This window comes from Hemitrygon akajei, chromosome 17 (genome assembly GCF_048418815.1).
Source record: "Hemitrygon akajei chromosome 17, sHemAka1.3, whole genome shotgun sequence".
NCBI lineage: Eukaryota > Metazoa > Chordata > Chondrichthyes > Myliobatiformes > Dasyatidae > Hemitrygon > Hemitrygon akajei.
In genome coordinates this window covers 27,713,056-27,733,609 of record NC_133140.1, presented here as the reverse complement: position 1 = coordinate 27,733,609, position 20,554 = coordinate 27,713,056, and the positions used below count along the sequence as shown (strand labels likewise).

At 38.6% G+C, this 20,554-nt stretch overlaps 1 protein-coding gene across 2 annotated transcripts in view; it reads right to left on the bottom strand.

The window, feature by feature from the left end:
- LOC140740560 (lysosomal phospholipase A and acyltransferase-like) overlaps positions 1 to 18,487 on the bottom strand; it is a 365,712-nt gene extending 347,225 nt beyond the window's left edge. For both annotated transcript variants that reach the window (XM_073069819.1, XM_073069820.1), the window contains exons 1-3: positions 18,238 to 18,487; positions 14,487 to 14,643; positions 11,357 to 11,472 (exon numbers count right to left, since the gene is read on the bottom strand). In XM_073069819.1, coding sequence (XP_072925920.1) covers positions 11,357 to 11,472; positions 14,487 to 14,643; positions 18,238 to 18,406 — 442 coding nt within the window. In that variant the 5' untranslated portion in view covers positions 18,407 to 18,487. The remainder of the gene's footprint in view (positions 1 to 11,356; positions 11,473 to 14,486; positions 14,644 to 18,237) is intronic.
- Positions 18,488 to 20,554: the final 2,067 nt, after the last annotated feature.

The window sequence follows — 20,554 nt, the reverse complement described above, 5'->3', positions numbered from 1 at the left end:
AGCTCCAATACCTTATTTAAGTTTGCTCATATCAGCTCCAATACCTTATTTAAGTTTGCTCATATTGTGGCTCCAATACCTTATTTAAGTTTGCTCATATCAGCTCCAATACCTTATTTAAGTTTGCTCATATCAGCTCCAATACCTTATTTAAGTTTGCTCATATCAGCTCCAATACCTTATTTAAGTTTGCTCATATCAGCTCCAATACCTTATTTAAGTTTGCTCATATCAGCTCCAATACCTTATTTAAATTTCCTCATATCAGCTCCAATACCTTATTTAAGTTTGCTCATATCAGCTCCAATACCTTATTTAAATTTCCTCATATCAGCTCCAATACCTTATTTAAGTTTGCTCATATCAGCTCCAATACCTTATTTAAATTTCCTCATATCAGCTCCAATACCTTATTTAAGTTTGCTCATATCAGCTCCAATACCTTATTTAAGTTTGCTCATATCAGCTCCAACACCTTATTTAAGTTTGCTCATATCAGCTCCAATATCTTATTTAAGTTTGCTCATATCAGCTCCAATACCTTATTTAAGTTTGATTATATCGTGGCTCCAATACCTTATTTAAGTTTGCTCATATCAGCTCCAAGACCTTATTTAAGTTTGCTCATATCAGCTCCAATACCTTATTTAAGTTTGCTCATATCAGCTCCAATACCTTATTTAAGTTTGCTCATATCAGCTCCAATACCTTATTTAAGTTTGCTCATATCAGCTCCTATACCTTATTTAAGTTTGCTCATATCAGCTCTAATGCCTTATTTAAGTTTGCTCACATCAGCTCCAATACCTTATTTAAGTTTGCTCATATCAGCTCCAATACCTTATTTAAGTTTGCTCATATCAGCTCCAATACCTTATTTAAGTTTGCTCATATCAGCTCCAATACCTTATTTAAGTTTGCTCATATCAGCTCCAATACCTTATTTAAGTTTGCTCACATCAGCTCCAATACCATATTTAAGTTTGCTCATATCAGCTCCAATACCTTATTTAAGTTTGCTCATATCAGCTCCAATACCTTATTTAAGTTTGCTCATATTGTGGCTCCAATACCTTATTTAAGTTTGCTCATATCAGCTCCAATACCTTATTTAAGTTTGCTCATATCAGCTCCAATACCTTATTTAAGTTTGCTCATATCAGCTCCAATACCTTATTTAAGTTTGCTCATATCAGCTCCAATACCTTATTTAAGTTTGCTCATATCAGCTCCAATACCTTATTTAAATTTCCTCATATCAGCTCCAATACCTTATTTAAGTTTGCTCATATCAGCTCCAATACCTTATTTAAATTTCCTCATATCAGCTCCAATACCTTATTTAAGTTTGCTCATATCAGCTCCAATACCTTATTTAAGTTTGCTCATATCAGCTCCAACACCTTATTTAAGTTTGCTCATATCAGCTCCAATATCTTATTTAAGTTTGCTCATATCAGCTCCAATACCTTATTTAAGTTTGATTATATCGTGGCTCCAATACCTTATTTAAGTTTGCTCATATCAGCTCCAAGACCTTATTTAAGTTTGCTCATATCAGCTCCAATACCTTATTTAAGTTTGCTCATATCAGCTCCAATACCTTATTTAAGTTTGCTCATATCAGCTCCAATACCTTATTTAAGTTTGCTCATATCAGCTCCAATACCTTATTTAAGTTTGCTCATATCAGCTCCAACAACTTATTTAAGTTTGCTCATATCAGCTCCAATACCTTATTTAAGTTTGCTCATATCAGCTCCAACACCTTATTTAAGTTGGCTTATATCAGCTCCAATACCTTATTTAAGTTTGCTCATATCAGCTCCAATACCTTATTTAAGTTTGCTTATATCAGCTCCAATACCTTATTTAAGTTTGCTCATATCAGCTCCAATATCTTATTTAAGTTTGCTCATATCAGCTCCAATACCTTATTTAAGTTTGCTCATATCAGCTCCAATTCCTTATAAAAATTTGCTCATATCAGCTCCAATACCTTATTTAAGTTTGCTCATATCAGCTCCAATACCTTATTTAAGTTTGCTCATATCAGCTCCTATACCTTATAAAAATTTGCTCATATCAGCTCCAATACCTTATTTAAGTTTGCTCATATCAGCTCCAATACCTTATTTAAGTTTGCTCATATCGTGGCTCCAATACCTTATTTAAGTTTGCTCATATCAGCTCCAATACCTTATTTAAGTTTGCTCATATCAGCTCCAATACCTTATTTAAGTTTGCTCATATCAGCTCCAATACCTTATAAAAATTTGCTCATATCAGCTCCAATACCTTATTTAAGTTTGCTCATATCAGCTCCAATACCTTATTTAAGTTTGCTCATATCAGCTCCAATACCTTATTTAAGTTTGCTCATATCAGCTCCAATGCCTTATTTAAGTTTGCTCATATCAGCTCCAATACCTTATTTAAGTTTGCTCATATCGTGGCTCCAATACCTTATTTAAGTTTGCTCATATCAGCTCCAATACCTTATTTAAGTTTGCTCATATCAGCTCCAATACCTTATTTAAGTTTGCTCACATCAGCTCCAATACCTTATTTAAGTTTGCTCATATCAGCTCCAATACCTTATTTAAGTTTGCTCATATCAGCTCCAATACCTTATTTAAGTTTGCTCATATCAGCTCCAATACCTTATTTAAATTTGCTCATATCAGCTCCAATACCTTATTTAAATTTGCTCATATCAGCTCCAATACCTTATTTAAGTTTGCTCATTATCAGCTCCAATACCTTATTTAAGTTTGCTCATATCAGCTCCAATACCTTATTTAAGTTTGCTCATATCGTGGCTCCAATACCTTATTTAAGTTTGCTCATATCAGCTCCAATACCTTATTTAAATTTGCTCATATCAGCTCCAATACCTTATTTAAGTTTGCTCATTATCAGCTCCAATACCTTATTTAAGTTTGCTCATATCAGCTCCAATACCTTATTTAAATTTGCTCATATCAGCTCCAATACCTTATTTAAGTTTGCTCATATCAGCTCCAATACCTTATTTAAGTTTGCTCATATCAGCTCCAATGCCTTATTTAAGTTTGCTCATATCAGCTCCAATACCTTATTTAAATTTGCTCATATCAGCTCCAATACCTTATTTAAGTTTGCTCATATCAGCTCCAATACCTTATTTAAGTTTGCTCATTATCAGCTCCAATACCTTATTTAAGTTTGCTCACATCAGCTCCAATACCTTATTTAAGTTTGCTCATATCAGCTCCAATACCTTATTTAAGTTTGCTCATATCAGCTCCAATACCTTATTTAAGTTTGCTCACATCAGCTCCAATACCTTATTTAAGTTTGCTCATATCAGCTCCAATATCTTATTTAAGTTTGCTCATATCAGCTCCAATACCTTATTTAAGTTTGCTCATATCAGCTCCAATACCTTATTTAAGTTTGCTCATATCAGCTCCAATACCTTATTTAAATTTGCTCATATCAGCTCCAATACCTTATTTAAGTTTGCTCATATCAGCTCCAATACCTTATTTAAGTTTGCTCATATCGTGGCTCCAATACCTTATTTAAGTTTGCTCATATCAGCTCCAATACCTTATTTAAGTTTGCTCATATCAGCTCCAATACCTTATTTAAGTTTGCTCATATCGTGGCTCCAATACCTTATTTAAGTTTGCTCATTATCAGTTCCAATACCTTATTTAAGTTTGCTCATATCAGCTCCAATACCTAATTTAAGTTTGCTCATATCGTGGCTCCAATACCTTATTTAAGTTTGCTCATTATCAGTTCCAATACCTTATTTAAGTTTGCTCATATCAGCTCTAATATCTTATTTAAGTTTGCTCATATCAGCTCCAATACCTTATTTAAGTTTGCTCATATCGTGGCTCCAATACCTTATTTAAGTTTGCTCATATCAGCTCCAATACCTTATTTAAATTTGCTCATATCAGCTCCAATACCTTATTTAAGTTTGCTCATATCAGTTCCAATACCTTATTTAAGTTTGCTCATATCAGCTCCAATACCTTATTTAAGTTTGCTCATATCAGCTCCAATACCTTATTTAAGTTTGCTCACATCAGCTCCAATACCTTATTTAAGTTTGCTCATATCAGCTCCAATACCTTATTTAAGTTTGCTCATATCAGCTCCAATACCTTATTTAAGTTTGCTCATATCAGCTCCAATACCTTATTTAAGTTTGCTCATATCAGCTCCAATATCTTATTTAAGTTTGCTCATATCAGCTCCAATACCTTATTTAAGTTTGCTCATATCAGCTCCAATACCTTATTTAAGTTTGCTCATATCAGCTCCAATACCTTATTTAAATTTGCTCATATCAGCTCCAATACCTTATTTAAGTTTGCTCATATCAGCTCCAATACCTTATTTAAGTTTGCTCATATCGTGGCTCCAATACCTTATTTAAGTTTGCTCATATCAGCTCCAATACCTTATTTAAGTTTGCTCATATCAGCTCCAATACCTTATTTAAGTTTGCTCATATCGTGGCTCCAATACCTTATTTAAGTTTGCTCATTATCAGTTCCAATACCTTATTTAAGTTTGCTCATATCAGCTCCAATACCTAATTTAAGTTTGCTCATATCGTGGCTCCAATACCTTATTTAAGTTTGCTCATTATCAGTTCCAATACCTTATTTAAGTTTGCTCATATCAGCTCTAATATCTTATTTAAGTTTGCTCATATCAGCTCCAATACCTTATTTAAGTTTGCTCATATCGTGGCTCCAATACCTTATTTAAGTTTGCTCATATCAGCTCCAATACCTTATTTAAGTTTGCTCATATCAATTCCAATACCTTATTTAAGTTTGCTCATATCAGCTCCAATACCTTATTTAAGTTTGCTCATATCAGCTCCAATACCTTATTTAAGTTTGCTCATATCAGTTCCAATACCTTATTTAAGTTTGCTCATATCAGCTCCAATGCCTTATTTAAGTTTGCTCATATCAGCTCCAATACCTTATTTAAGTTTGCTCATATCATCTCCAATATCTTATTTAAGTTTGCTCATATCAGCTCCAATCACTTATTTAAGTTTGCTCATATTGTGGCTCCAATGCCTTATTTAAGTTTGCTCATATCAGCTCCAATACCTTATTTAAGTTTGCTCATATTGTGGCTCCAATATCTTATTTAAGTTTGCTCATATCAGCTCCAATACCTTATTTAAGTTTGCTCATATCGTGGCTCCAATACCTTATTTAAGTTTGCTCATATCGTGGCTCCAATACCTTATTTAAGTTTGCTCATATCAGCTCCAATACCTTATTTAAATTTGCTCATATCAGCTCCAATACCTTATTTAAGTTTGCTCATATCAGCTCCAATACCTTATTTAAGTTTGCTCATATCAGCTCCAATACCTTATTTAAGTTTGCTCATATCAGCTTCAATACCTTATTTAAGTTTGCTTATATCAGCTCCAATACCTTATTTAAGTTTGCTTATATCAGCTCCAATACCTTATTTAAGTTTGCTCATATCAGCTCCAATATCTTATTTAAGTTTGCTCATATCAGCTCCAATACCTTATTTAAGTTTGCTCATATCAGCTCCAATTCCTTATAAAAATTTGCTCATATCAGCTCCAATACCTTATTTAAGTTTGCTCATATCAGCTCCAATACCTTATTTAAGTTTGCTCATATCAGCTCCTATACCTTATAAAAATTTGCTCATATCAGCTCCAATACCTTATTTAAGTTTGCTCATATCAGCTCCAATACCTTATTTAAGTTTGCTCATATCGTGGCTCCAATACCTTATTTAAGTTTGCTCATATCAGCTCCAATACCTTATTTAAGTTTGCTCATATCAGCTCCAATACCTTATTTAAGTTTGCTCATATCAGCTCCAATACCTTATAAAAATTTGCTCATATCAGCTCCAATACCTTATTTAAGTTTGCTCATATCAGCTCCAATACCTTATTTAAGTTTGCTCATATCAGCTCCAATACCTTATTTAAGTTTGCTCATATCAGCTCCAATGCCTTATTTAAGTTTGCTCATATCAGCTCCAATACCTTATTTAAGTTTGCTCATATCGTGGCTCCAATACCTTATTTAAGTTTGCTCATATCAGCTCCAATACCTTATTTAAGTTTGCTCATATCAGCTCCAATACCTTATTTAAGTTTGCTCACATCAGCTCCAATACCTTATTTAAGTTTGCTCATATCAGCTCCAATACCTTATTTAAGTTTGCTCATATCAGCTCCAATACCTTATTTAAATTTGCTCATATCAGCTCCAATACCTTATTTAAGTTTGCTCATATCAGCTCCAATACCTTATTTAAGTTTGCTCATATCAGCTCCAATGCCTTATTTAAGTTTGCTCATATCAGCTCCAATACCTTATTTAAATTTGCTCATATCAGCTCCAATACCTTATTTAAGTTTGCTCATATCAGCTCCAATACCTTATTTAAGTTTGCTCATTATCAGCTCCAATACCTTATTTAAGTTTGCTCACATCAGCTCCAATACCTTATTTAAGTTTGCTCATATCAGCTCCAATACCTTATTTAAGTTTGCTCATATCAGCTCCAATACCTTATTTAAGTTTGCTCACATCAGCTCCAATACCTTATTTAAGTTTGCTCATATCAGCTCCAATATCTTATTTAAGTTTGCTCATATCAGCTCCAATACCTTATTTAAGTTTGCTCATATCAGCTCCAATACCTTATTTAAGTTTGCTCATATCAGCTCCAATACCTTATTTAAATTTGCTCATATCAGCTCCAATACCTTATTTAAGTTTGCTCATATCAGCTCCAATACCTTATTTAAGTTTGCTCATATCGTGGCTCCAATACCTTATTTAAGTTTGCTCATATCAGCTCCAATACCTTATTTAAGTTTGCTCATATCAGCTCCAATACCTTATTTAAGTTTGCTCATATCGTGGCTCCAATACCTTATTTAAGTTTGCTCATTATCAGTTCCAATACCTTATTTAAGTTTGCTCATATCAGCTCCAATACCTAATTTAAGTTTGCTCATATCGTGGCTCCAATACCTTATTTAAGTTTGCTCATTATCAGTTCCAATACCTTATTTAAGTTTGCTCATATCAGCTCTAATATCTTATTTAAGTTTGCTCATATCAGCTCCAATACCTTATTTAAGTTTGCTCATATCGTGGCTCCAATACCTTATTTAAGTTTGCTCATATCAGCTCCAATACCTTATTTAAATTTGCTCATATCAGCTCCAATACCTTATTTAAGTTTGCTCATATCAGTTCCAATACCTTATTTAAGTTTGCTCATATCAGCTCCAATACCTTATTTAAGTTTGCTCATATCAGCTCCAATACCTTATTTAAGTTTGCTCACATCAGCTCCAATACCTTATTTAAGTTTGCTCATATCAGCTCCAATACCTTATTTAAGTTTGCTCATATCAGCTCCAATACCTTATTTAAGTTTGCTCATATCAGCTCCAATACCTTATTTAAGTTTGCTCATATCAGCTCCAATATCTTATTTAAGTTTGCTCATATCAGCTCCAATACCTTATTTAAGTTTGCTCATATCAGCTCCAATACCTTATTTAAGTTTGCTCATATCAGCTCCAATACCTTATTTAAATTTGCTCATATCAGCTCCAATACCTTATTTAAGTTTGCTCATATCAGCTCCAATACCTTATTTAAGTTTGCTCATATCGTGGCTCCAATACCTTATTTAAGTTTGCTCATATCAGCTCCAATACCTTATTTAAGTTTGCTCATATCAGCTCCAATACCTTATTTAAGTTTGCTCATATCGTGGCTCCAATACCTTATTTAAGTTTGCTCATTATCAGTTCCAATACCTTATTTAAGTTTGCTCATATCAGCTCCAATACCTAATTTAAGTTTGCTCATATCGTGGCTCCAATACCTTATTTAAGTTTGCTCATTATCAGTTCCAATACCTTATTTAAGTTTGCTCATATCAGCTCTAATATCTTATTTAAGTTTGCTCATATCAGCTCCAATACCTTATTTAAGTTTGCTCATATCGTGGCTCCAATACCTTATTTAAGTTTGCTCATATCAGCTCCAATACCTTATTTAAATTTGCTCATATCAGCTCCAATACCTTATTTAAGTTTGCTCATATCAATTCCAATACCTTATTTAAGTTTGCTCATATCAGCTCCAATACCTTATTTAAGTTTGCTCATATCAGCTCCAATACCTTATTTAAGTTTGCTCATATCAGTTCCAATACCTTATTTAAGTTTGCTCATATCAGCTCCAATGCCTTATTTAAGTTTGCTCATATCAGCTCCAATACCTTATTTAAGTTTGCTCATATCATCTCCAATATCTTATTTAAGTTTGCTCATATCAGCTCCAATCACTTATTTAAGTTTGCTCATATTGTGGCTCCAATGCCTTATTTAAGTTTGCTCATATCAGCTCCAATACCTTATTTAAGTTTGCTCATATTGTGGCTCCAATATCTTATTTAAGTTTGCTCATATCAGCTCCAATACCTTATTTAAGTTTGCTCATATCGTGGCTCCAATACCTTATTTAAGTTTGCTCATATCGTGGCTCCAATACCTTATTTAAGTTTGCTCATATCAGCTCCAATACCTTATTTAAATTTGCTCATATCAGCTCCAATACCTTATTTAAGTTTGCTCATATCAGCTCCAATACCTTATTTAAGTTTGCTCATATCAGCTCCAATACCTTATTTAAGTTTGCTCATATCAGCTTCAATACCTTATTTAAGTTTGCTTATATCAGCTCCAATACCTTATTTAAGTTTGCTCATATCAGCTCTAATGCCTTATTTAAGTTTGCTCATATCAGCTCCAATACCTTATTTAAGTTTGCTCATATCGTGGCTCCAATACCTTATTTAAGTTTGCTCATATCGTGGCTCCAATACCTTATTTAAGTTTGCTCATATCAGCTCCAATACCTTATTTAAGTTTGCTCATATCAGCTCCAATACCTTATTTAAATTTGCTCATATCAGCTCCAATACCTTATTTAAGTTTGCTCATATCAGCTCCAATACCTTATTTAAGTTTGCTCATATCGTGGCTCCAATACCTTATTTAAGTTTGCTCATATCAGCTCCAATACCTTATTTAAGTTTGCTCATATCAGCTCCAATACCTTATTTAAGTTTGCTCATATCGTGGCTCCAATACCTTATTTAAGTTTGCTCATTATCAGTTCCAATACCTTATTTAAGTTTGCTCATATCAGCTCCAATACCTAATTTAAGTTTGCTCATATCGTGGCTCCAATACCTTATTTAAGTTTGCTCATTATCAGTTCCAATACCTTATTTAAGTTTGCTCATATCAGCTCTAATATCTTATTTAAGTTTGCTCATATCAGCTCCAATACCTTATTTAAGTTTGCTCATATCGTGGCTCCAATACCTTATTTAAGTTTGCTCATATCAGCTCCAATACCTTATTTAAATTTGCTCATATCAGCTCCAATACCTTATTTAAGTTTGCTCATATCAGTTCCAATACCTTATTTAAGTTTGCTCATATCAGCTCCAATACCTTATTTAAGTTTGCTCATATCAGCTCCAATACCTTATTTAAGTTTGCTCACATCAGCTCCAATACCTTATTTAAGTTTGCTCATATCAGCTCCAATACCTTATTTAAGTTTGCTCATATCAGCTCCAATACCTTATTTAAGTTTGCTCATATCAGCTCCAATACCTTATTTAAGTTTGCTCATATCAGCTCCAATGCCTTATTTAAGTTTGCTCATATCGTGGCTCCAATACCTTATTTAAGTTTGCTCATATCGTGGCTCCAATACCTTATTTAAGTTTGCTCATTATCAATTCCAATACCTTATTTAAGTTTGCTCATTATCAGCTCCAATACCTTATTTAAGTTTGCTCATTATCAGTTCCAATACCTTATTTAAGTTTGCTCATATCGTGGCTGCATTTGGCAGAATCAAAGGTGGTGACGAACCAGCATACAGGAGGAAGACTGAAAATCTGGCGGAGTGTTGGCATAACAACAACCTCTCAGTCTAGACTAAGGAGCCGATTATTGACTGCAGAGGAGGAAACCAGAAGTCCAAGAGCCTGTCTGCATCAGGGGATCTGAGGTGGAGAGAGTCAGCAACTTTAAATTCCTTGGTTTTGTCATTTCAGATGATCTGCTCTGGGTCCAGCGCGTAAGCACCATTACAAAGAAAGTATGACAGAGCCTCTACTTTCTTTGAAGTTTGTGAAGATTTGGCATGTCATCTAAAACTTTGACCGCCTTCTGTAGATGCGTGGTGGATAGTATACTGATGGTTTGCATCAGGGTCTGGTATGGAAAACCATTGCCCTTGAATGGAGATCCTAGAAAAAGTAGTGGATCCAGCTCTGTCCACCACAGGTACGGCCCTCCCCACCAATGAGCACATCCATACGGAGCAATCCATCATCAAGGACCCCGCCATCTGGGCCATGTTCCCTTCTCACTGCTGCTATCAGGAAGGAGGTAGAGGAGCTTTAGGACTCACATCACCAGGTTCAGGAACAGTTCAACCATCAGGTTCTTGAACAAGAGGGGACAACTTAACTCAACCCAACACTGAACTGTTGCCACAACTTATGGACTCACTTTCAAGGACTCTTCATCTCATGTTCTCAATATTTATTGCTTGCTTATCTATCTATCTATCTATCTATCTATCTATCTATCTATCTATCTATCTATCTGTTTATTTATTTATTTGTATTTGCACATGGTTGTTTGTCCGTCTTTGAGCACCTTTTCATTCTATGGTATTTCTTTGTATCTACTATGAATGCCCACAAGAAAATGAATCTCAGGGTTGTATATGGTGATATATATTTACTTTGAACATTGAAATGATGTACAAATAATGTACAAGGATGGTGGGACGCTGTAGTAGCAGATGAGATCCCAGGAGCTGCTGATACGGAAGTGACGGGGATGGTAGCATAGAGTATGGATTTTTGCTCAGGGATATAAATGCTAAACCCAGTGAAGGAACTATAAATCTGACACTAGGGGAACTACCCTGGTCTGGACAATGAAAGCACAACCATTATATGACAGGATGTTACCTGGTCTCAAATAGATATTTTGTTGTGTGCAGATAGTTAGTTGTAAGTTTCTGCACCACAGTGACTGATTTTAAGAAGTACTACACTGCTTGCTAAGTTTTATGAGGCATCAGAAAAGTCCATGCGCTTTTATTCCTTGCCATGGATCCATTTTACTACAGCATTCTACAGGACACAGAGAAGTCGATGTTGCGGGGAGCCAATTACAAAAGAAAACGACTGCGGATGGCATCCAAACCTGTTAGCTTCAGTGAATCCAGATATTCCACTGAACAGGTCTTCCCAAAACCAGGAACTCGGGTCTCTACCCCAGGTGCATTGGAAGATCTGCCTGTTGTCCTGTTATAGACACGTCTGAAAAAAGATGCAATTGTGTCAAATGCCAGTAAAGTTAAAATATTAACAGATTAAAACAAATTGGAAACTAGCTATGATCTTTGATATTTGTCAATACAGGGCTAACACAGGAGTGGAACTTTAAATTGCCACTCAAATGTAATACAGGTAGTCCCCGAGTTATGAACGTCCGACTTATGGACAACTCCTACTTAGGAACAGAGGAAGGAGAATGCTGTCCGCCATTTAAAGTCAGATCACGACGCCGTCCGCCATTTTAAGTCATTGCCGTTGACACTGTGTTGAGTGTTTAACTTTGTATTTGGCTTAAATTTTTCTTAGTAAGATTCATCCTGACCCCACCCATCCCCTGCTCTGGTCGGCTGGTGGTGTCGTGTGGTCAGTGCCGGGCTCGAGAACAGAGGTTCCTGAGTTCGATCCAGTGACAGTCCGCTCCCGTGCCGGGTTGATGTCGATCCAGTGACTCCCGTACCCTCCATGCCGGGTTGATGTCGAGCTCGCAACTCGACCTCGTAAAAAAAACTGCCACCTCCAGTTTAAATTCCCATGCAGAGTATTGTGGAGGATCAAATACCCAAACCCAGCACAGCCCCCACTTGTCCCATTTAACCTGTCTCAGTGCGGTGGAGTTTAGGACCCAGTGGACCTCAGGACCTACCACAGTGTTTCTGTTCCATTGATGGGAAGCGATCGCGATTGAAAATAAAGTGGAAATAATAAAGCGTTTGGAAAGAGGTGAAATGCCATCAGTCATTGGAAAAGCGTTAGGCTACAGTTGGTCAATGATCGGAACAATTTTAAAGGATAACGGATAAAGTGAGAATAATGGAGCATGTGAAAGGCCCTGCCCCGATGAAAGCAACAATTATTACTAAGCAACGCAGAGGTTTAATTATTGAAATACATACATTTCTTAAGTGTTTTATATGCATAGAAAGGTAAAATATATACTATATACGAATGCAAACGTTTGACTAACTGACGCTAAATAATACCGGATGTACTTGTTCTGACTTACGTACAAATCCGACTTAAAGACGGACTCAGGAACGGAACTCGTACGTCACCCGGGGACTGCCTGTATAGTGCTAGCATCAACTTTCTGCTTCTTTCTCCTCCTGAGCTGCCTGACTTGTCGCACGTTCCTAGCAAGCTCCATGTCTTTTTCTGATTTCAAGCATATGCAGTTTTGCTTTTCATCAATAAGAATGAAAGCTGTTGCTTTCTACAAAAGATTCCCAAGCTGCAAGCACTGGTTCAGACTGCAAAGAAAGAACGTAGCTCTTTGCATCTAAAGCTTTTTCAATGTTTCTGTTCCAGGCAGTAACAAAGGTCCCTGGTCTGTTCTTGATTCCTTGACCTCCCTTTACCAGGGGCCTGGTTTGCATCAGCTGGTTCCCGTTTGATTTCCTTTCTGATGAAGTCCCGTCTCAACTTTGGCACTGTGGGGAAAATCGGAAGCCAAACACAATCACCCTCAAGCGGGAGGAAAGGTGGGAACAGTTCCCGGCCCAGGATACCAGCAACTGGCGTGATAAAGGCTCTGGAACAACTTTGATTCTTGTACAATCTGGGGAGAAGAGAGTTAGAGAGAGATGTTGGGGAAAGGTGAGGCATGATCAAAGAGTCATAGTCATTGGGAGATACGACTTGGAAACAGGCCCTTAAACCCACAAAGATGACACTGGTTATCAACCACCCATTCACGCTAAATCCACAGTCTCACATACTCTCTCCAGATTCTGCCACTCAGTTGAACTTAAGTGGCAATTTACAATGGCCAGTTAATCTCCAGACTCACAAGTCTTTAGTGTGTGAGAGGAAACTGGAGCACCCCAAGAAAACATATGCAGTCATAGGGAGAACATATCAACTCCACACTGTCAGAAACTGAGGTTGGGCTCGAGCCTAGGCCTCTGGTACGCTGACACAATGGCTGTGCTAGCTGTGGAAAAAAGGGAAGGAGTTGTACTGTGTCATCCTTTAATCAGAATCTTGAAGCAAACATGAAAAACAAATTAATGTTGGAAATCTGAAAAAAAAAGGCAGAGTCCTAGAAATACTGAGCAGGTAGGGCAGCATGGTAGTGAAGTCGATAGCACAATGCTTCGCAGGACAATTCCCGCCGCTGCCTGTAAGGAGATTGTATGTTCTCCTGTGACCGCGGTGGTTTCCTCACACCGGTTGGTAGGTTGATTGGTTATTGATCAGGCTAGGGCTAAGTCGGGGATTGTTGGGCGCCATGCTCGGACTGGAAAGGCCTATTCTGAAGAGAGAGAGAGAGTGAAAGTGAGCGAAGGGTAGAGGTAGAGAGAATGAGGGAAGGAAAAAAGAAACATTCAGCTCCATGGTTCCATGCCAGCTGACGTTGATCTGGAATAATGAAGTTCAGTCACTATTGAAGAGATAGATGGTGGAGGTTAGCCCCAATACATTGTGTTATCTTACATCCATTCAAAGAAAAACAAGTTTAAGAGTACGAGAAGAGAAAAGGGGATTGGAAATGGCTGTGAGTTTCCTCTCCAGCTGAAGGATTGATCCATGAGTGTTCCTTTCAATAAAGCCAGTGGGAATTGTAGGTGACAATCCATGGAATGAATGGCATGCTACTTAGAAAGACATGTTCCATTCATAAAGACATCACACTGACAGGTATGAATCATATTTGAAACATCTGTGTGTGGTAAACTACGTATACCTGTCTGGACACACCCCTCTGCTGACTGCTCCTGTGGCTCCTCCCACAGACCCCTGTATAAAGGCGATCGGAGGCACTGCTCCTCCCTCAGTCTCCGAGATGCCGTGCTCCCTTTTGCTGCTAACAAAAGCCTATCGTTCACCGCCCGTCTCCGGGAGTTATTGATGGTGCATCACTGTGATGGTCTGTTTCAGGTGACAGAAGTTGGGACACAGTAAAACCCTCGAACAGGACCGCTTTCCAGTAAATCAAGCCCATGCAATCTGAAACCAGATTATCAAAGGTCAGCAAGGCTGTGACAAGTTTACATTACCTCATGTTATCTATCCAGCAGTCAATTCCAATGGGCAGGAACATGTTGAGGTTGAGCCACAGCATGAAGTAATGTCTGCTGCGCTTCATACACAGCCAGTGGACCAAGTCGGGTTTGTTCAGCTTTGCCTCCAGATGATTCCCGGTGTGTCCAGGCACTTGGCAAACAGCAGGACCACAGGGTTAGTGCAAAATCATTCAGCTAAAATCTTCATTCACTGTCACTCTAATGGGCATCTGATGGCCTCTGTGATGGAACGGCAAGCCCTCAAATCCTTTTTCCCTGGTCTCCTGAAAGCTGGATGCCAGATGTAGATTTTTGCCCCTGGCTTGCAGTGTTTCTCACTGAGACCAACATTTACTGCCCATTGTTAATACACTTGAACTGATTACAATTAAGCTCCGTTAATCCAACATGTTCAGGACTTTGATGGTTCCAGTAAATTTCTAGGCAATTGGATGCTATATTAATCCACATTTTATTCACTTTTTCCTCAACCATTAAGCAGTAGAATTATACGTTTTCCAGTGGACTCGGTAAGTTTAAAGGGAGCGTGGGAGCCAAGGCCTAGTAAATTTAGAGAAAGTGTGGGAAAAAGGCTGTCGTGTCTAAAGACCATGCAGGAACTGGGGCCTCTGGGAATGGAAGTGACGTGTGGGGACTCATTCCCAGTGAGTATGTGGGGAGTATAGGGACTAGGGTTCTGATGAGCAACGAGCCACTGGGATTTCCAAGTAGTTAGACAGCGGATCATAAAACAGCAGAGAAACAGGCTCTTTCTCCCATCTGGACCATGCCAACTACAGCACCCCAGACCCAGCTGCCCACAATTGGTTTCTAATACTCCAAACCTTTCCATTTTATGCATTTATCTAAATGTGTCTTAAATGTTGCACTTGTAGCCACCTCTACCACTTCCTCTGGCAGTTTAATTTGGTAGAAGGAATAAAGATTTAGACTGCTTTCTAAACAGTGGCAAAATTCAGAAATCTGGGATGCAAAGGGATTTGGGAGTCCATATGCAGGATTCCCTAAAGGTTAACTTGCAGCTTGAATCGGTGGTGGGGAAGGCAAATGCAACTTTAGCATTAATTTCAAGAGTACTAGAATATATAAGAGCAAGGATGTGCTGCTGAGGCTTTGTAAGGCATTGGTCAGACCGCACGGAGTATTGTGAGCAGTTTTGGGCCCCTCATTGAAGAAATGATGTGCTGGCATTCGAGAGAACTGAGGGGAGGTTCAAACGAATAATCCTGGAAACAAAAGGGTTAACACATGAGAAGCATTTGGTGGCTCTGGGCCTGTACTCGCTAGAGCTTAGAAGAATGGGGGGGGGGATCTCACTGAAACCTATCGAATATTAAAAAGCTTAAATAGAGAGGATGTGGAGAGCTTGTTTCCTTGAGTGGGTGAGTCTAGGATGAAAGGTCACAGCCCCACCCCATTCCTGTCCCGCCTGTGAACTACCCTTGGTGTAAATCATTGCAAGAAAGTTGGGTGTGACAGGGTGGGGTTGGGGATCAGAGGGAGAGGGTTAAAGAACATGTGTGAGAGAATAGGGGGAAATAGGAAGGGGCATGGGACAGATGAGGAAGCTCAGAGGGCTGGTATAGGCTCAGTGGGGTGAATGGCCCCCATGTGTGAAGAGAAACTATGAAATTATGAACAACCAGGGAACAAGAGTCCAGTAAGCCTTCATCGGTAAGAGGAAAAATACAGAAACATATTAAGGAGCAAGCTTTTAATGGTATATAACATCGGTTAATTTCTTTCCTGGACAGGTTAACTTTGACTTTTGGACTGGATGGAATCAACATGGATTTATGAGTGGGAAATCATGCCCCACAGATCCATTGGAATTGTTTTGAGGTTGTCACCTACTGTATGGATAAGGGGAAACTGGTGAAGGATAGATCTCCTGGCCTTCATCATCCTGCTGTCTCTGGCCATTTGACCAAAGGTTTTCTGGTAGTGACCCTTAGGCCCTAAGATACAGGAGGGCCACTGACATCCACTGACTCTTCTTTCCATCCTGTTTGTTATTTCTTCAAAGAATTCCAACAGATTTGTCAGGCAAGATTCCCCCTTAAAGGAATCTGTGCTGACTTTGGCCGAATTTATCGTGTGCCTCAATTACTCTGAAGCCTCATCCTTAGTCTGACATTTTGCAGCCACTGAAATCAGGCTAACTGGCCTATAATTTCCAGTCTTTTGCCTCCCTCCTTTCTTAAAGAAGGGATTTTCCAGACCTCCGGAACCATTCCAAACTGTGATTCCTGAAAGATTATCACTAAAGCCTCCACAATCTCTTAAGTAATCTCTTCAGTGACTACCCTTTCACAGGCTGTGAGCTGGGATGTACTGAAAAAATACGAATGTTACTATACAAATCAAAGACTTTATTTAACTAGTGGGAACAGCAGCCTACGCAGGGTCAGCACGGGCCACAGTGCGTGAACTTTGATCGACCTTTTTTTAAAAAAGAAACTGTATTCAAGCTTAGGGCAAACATGGTACTGTACAAAGATGACCATGATCTTTGCAGTTCTAGCACACCACTGAAACTCCTGAAAGAGTAATAGATGGCTGAAAGCCATAACAAATGCATCAGTTAGTCAGACTGTTAACTCATGACATGCCAAAATCAAAAGCCAAACAGCTCGTGTTAATCAGTTCCGTACCCACACTGCATCAGAGTCAAGCAAAGGATCTGGGGACAAATTATACTCCATCCTGTCCAATCTTTCAGCCTCATCGTGCTTTTCTAACCTCAAACATTAAATGCCAGGGAATGACAGAAACCACTTCTTGTTTGAACTAAACTCAAACTTTCCATCAGTCGGTTTTCAATGTAGCACGGTTGAACATTTCACAATCTGATTAACGGCATGAGATTGCTTTAAGATGACTGTAACAAGATCCTACAATAGCCTGATAAATTACCTGAAGTAAACAACATGCTTTATTAAACAGGAGTGGAAGGAATGCTGCAGCACTGGGCTCGGTATTGGCTACCAGTCTCACATCATTTCTCTTGCACTTGGACTAGAGACCTGCACCTTCCACGCTCAGGGTAATTACTCTGGCTCATTCGCTGGGATCACTCTACAGCTCGGTTTTCAGCAGAAGCCACAGCAAACTGGATTGAGGGAAGGTCGAAGCAGAAAGCTCTCCGGAGCAGTTTTGAACCTTATAGTGGTCTGTGGAACTTTCAATACCAAGCAAACTATGATGTTAAGAAGACATTCGCTGTGAGTAGAACAGGTGTAGCGTGTGTTCTGTTCACACGACTTGGCACATTTTGATGCTGATCTGAAGAGCGAATGTGGTAGATCAGCAGCCCGTTACACATTTCAGTTCAGATGAAAACCATACAATTACTGGAAGCAATCAATGCAAAGGCGAGCTGCCAAACTAAACTGATGAGCTGGATGCCAATGATCTTTCCCATAGCACATACCTCACTGGGGCATTCTGTTTCTCTACTACAATCTCTCAAGCACTGTGCGGAATAATATGGAAATAACACTTCCTTTAAAATTCTTGCACACTCACAAAAGACTGTCGCTTTGCAAACGTGTCAGTAAACTGGCAGCAAAGTGCAGATGCCTTGCTCGTCTTGGGGTGAAGTGAATGAATGTATGGTCCCTATACACACACCACTCATTAAATGCCAGCAAGATCAATACAGTTCATTGAGAAAAACTCAAAGGAACTTACTATAGGTAGTTGCCCCATTAGCCATACTTACCAATGATCAGAGGTGGGAGCTCTTTCTGCAATACGTTTGCATCTTCTGGACCTACTGGCGAAAACAGAACATTGATGATCCAGAGTGTTGAGTTTGCTGCTGTCAGCTGGATAGAGAGGCCCACTAAGATCAGGGAGAGGACAAAACGCGGTGGAGGGAGATCTCTCATATTTTTGGTGTTCCCTCTCAAGCTGAGAGGAGCTCACTGGAAACGAGCAGAGCTCTCAAGGCTCTGCTGCTTGCAAGTCAGATAGTTCAGGCTGAGTAAATACTCATGGGCTGATACCCATCCGTCTGCCAACAATGGATTCAACTTTAATCTCAAGTGGAAAAGAGCAAGAAACAAAAAAACAAAAAGACCGCAATTAATAAGTGAAGGAATCCTGGAAATAAAATATAACCTTTACTGCTTATTTTGTGGAGTATTTTACATTATATATGTATTTTGTGCAATGCTTTTTTACATAATTTTTGGATATACAAAGCCAATGAAGAATTTCCAACTTTACAACTGTATTATGTAAACTTAGTCAGAATTTGGCTAAACTGTACGCAAATGTAGTAAATTTTAACCAGGACGTGGACTTCCCCTCCATGAAAGGACATAAATTCAAGAAAATCAGGAGGGAACCACAATCGGCCTAATGCTCATTGAGAGCCAGGAGATGAGGGCATACTCTGTGTGGTAGGTACACCCGGTGAAGCCAGTGTGGTCCTCTGATGCTGCAGCCCACCCACTTCAAGGTTCAATGTGTTGTGCATTCAGAGATGCTCTTCTGCACACCGCTGTTGTAATGAGTGTTTTTTTGAGTTCCTGCCGGCTTGAACCAGTCTGGCCATTCTCCTCCAACCTCTCTCATTAACCAGGCATTTTTGCCACTGAACTGTTGTTCACTTGATGCTTTAGTGTTATTTGCACCAATCTCTGCAAACTCTAGACACTGTTGTACATGAAAATCCCAGGAGAACAGCACTTTCTGAGATACTCAAACCTCCCCATCTGGCACCAAAAATCATTCCACAGTCAAGGTCAGTTAGAATATATTTCTCCCCCGTGCTGATGTCTGGACTGAAGAACAACTGAACCTCTTGACCATGTCTTCATGTTTTTACACACTAAGTCGCTGCCACATGATTGGCTGATTAAATATCCGCATAAAATATGTAGGGGCAATGAGCACTGGACTTCAAGGTTTTCAAAGCACCTGAATTGGTTAATTGTTGTTTAATGAGAGTCATTAATCATTTAGGGTTCCGTATGTTTTTACCAGAGCAATTTGCACTTTGTAATGTGGTCTCCTGATGCTTTCTATTTAAACTAGTTAAGTTTATTTTGATAGGCTTGGGGATTCAGTCTTACCTGCATTATTTAAGTGGATCCCTGATTAATGCTAATCACGGGGTCCTAATGTTGAAAATGTTACATCTCGAGGTATCGCTCTGATGAGCCACCAATATTCTGTTGGAATTCTTATGAGAAAGTTCTGGTTGCCATCTCTACATTAGGGTCTGTCTTTCCTCTGCACTTGGGTTCCGATATAGCCAGCACATATGGTGACAGAAGGAGCCCACTAAGTAATGGACCCTGCAGAGTTTGAATAGCCATCTATCTTCAAGTCCAAATTCTGAGTTCCTGAAGTTTACGTTCCGAGTGTCTCTGGTTTGTGTTCCGTGTCTCTCAAGTCCACGTTCTGGGTCAATGTTATGAGTCTCTCCAGTCTATGTTCTGAATTTTTCATGCCTACGATCCAAGTCTCTCAAATCTATATTCTGAGATTAGGTTCCACGTATCTCTAGTCTACATAATGAATCCATGTTCAGAACTTTTCTCATCTATGTTCTGAGTTTCTTAAGTTCAGGTTTCAAGCTTTAAGGTCTGCGTTTAAGGTCTTTTCAGGGCTTCAAGTTGTTTTTTTTCTGGGTCTCAAAGCTTTTTCCAGATCTAAGCATCTCCATTTCTCAAGGTTCTCAGAATTTCTGAGGTTTACTTAAAGTTTATTTGCTGTTTCCAAGGTTTTTTTCAATGTTCTCCCTATCTCAGGGTTCCCAAGTCTGTCTTGAATTCACCAGGTCTTTTTTGAGTTTTCCGGTCTCCCTGGGTAGACAGGTGCTGGACAGAGGAATGGGGGTACTGTAATGAGCTCTTTGGGCTTGTGTGGGGAGCTGGAGGGCATTGGACTCCAAAGTTTTTGAGCACCCGAATCGTTTAATTGCTGTTTATTGAGAGTTGTTAATTGTTCAGAGTTTCTTGTGTTTTTTTCTCAAGCAACTTGCTCTTCATAATGCGGTCTCCTGGTGCTTTCTGTTTAAATTTGTT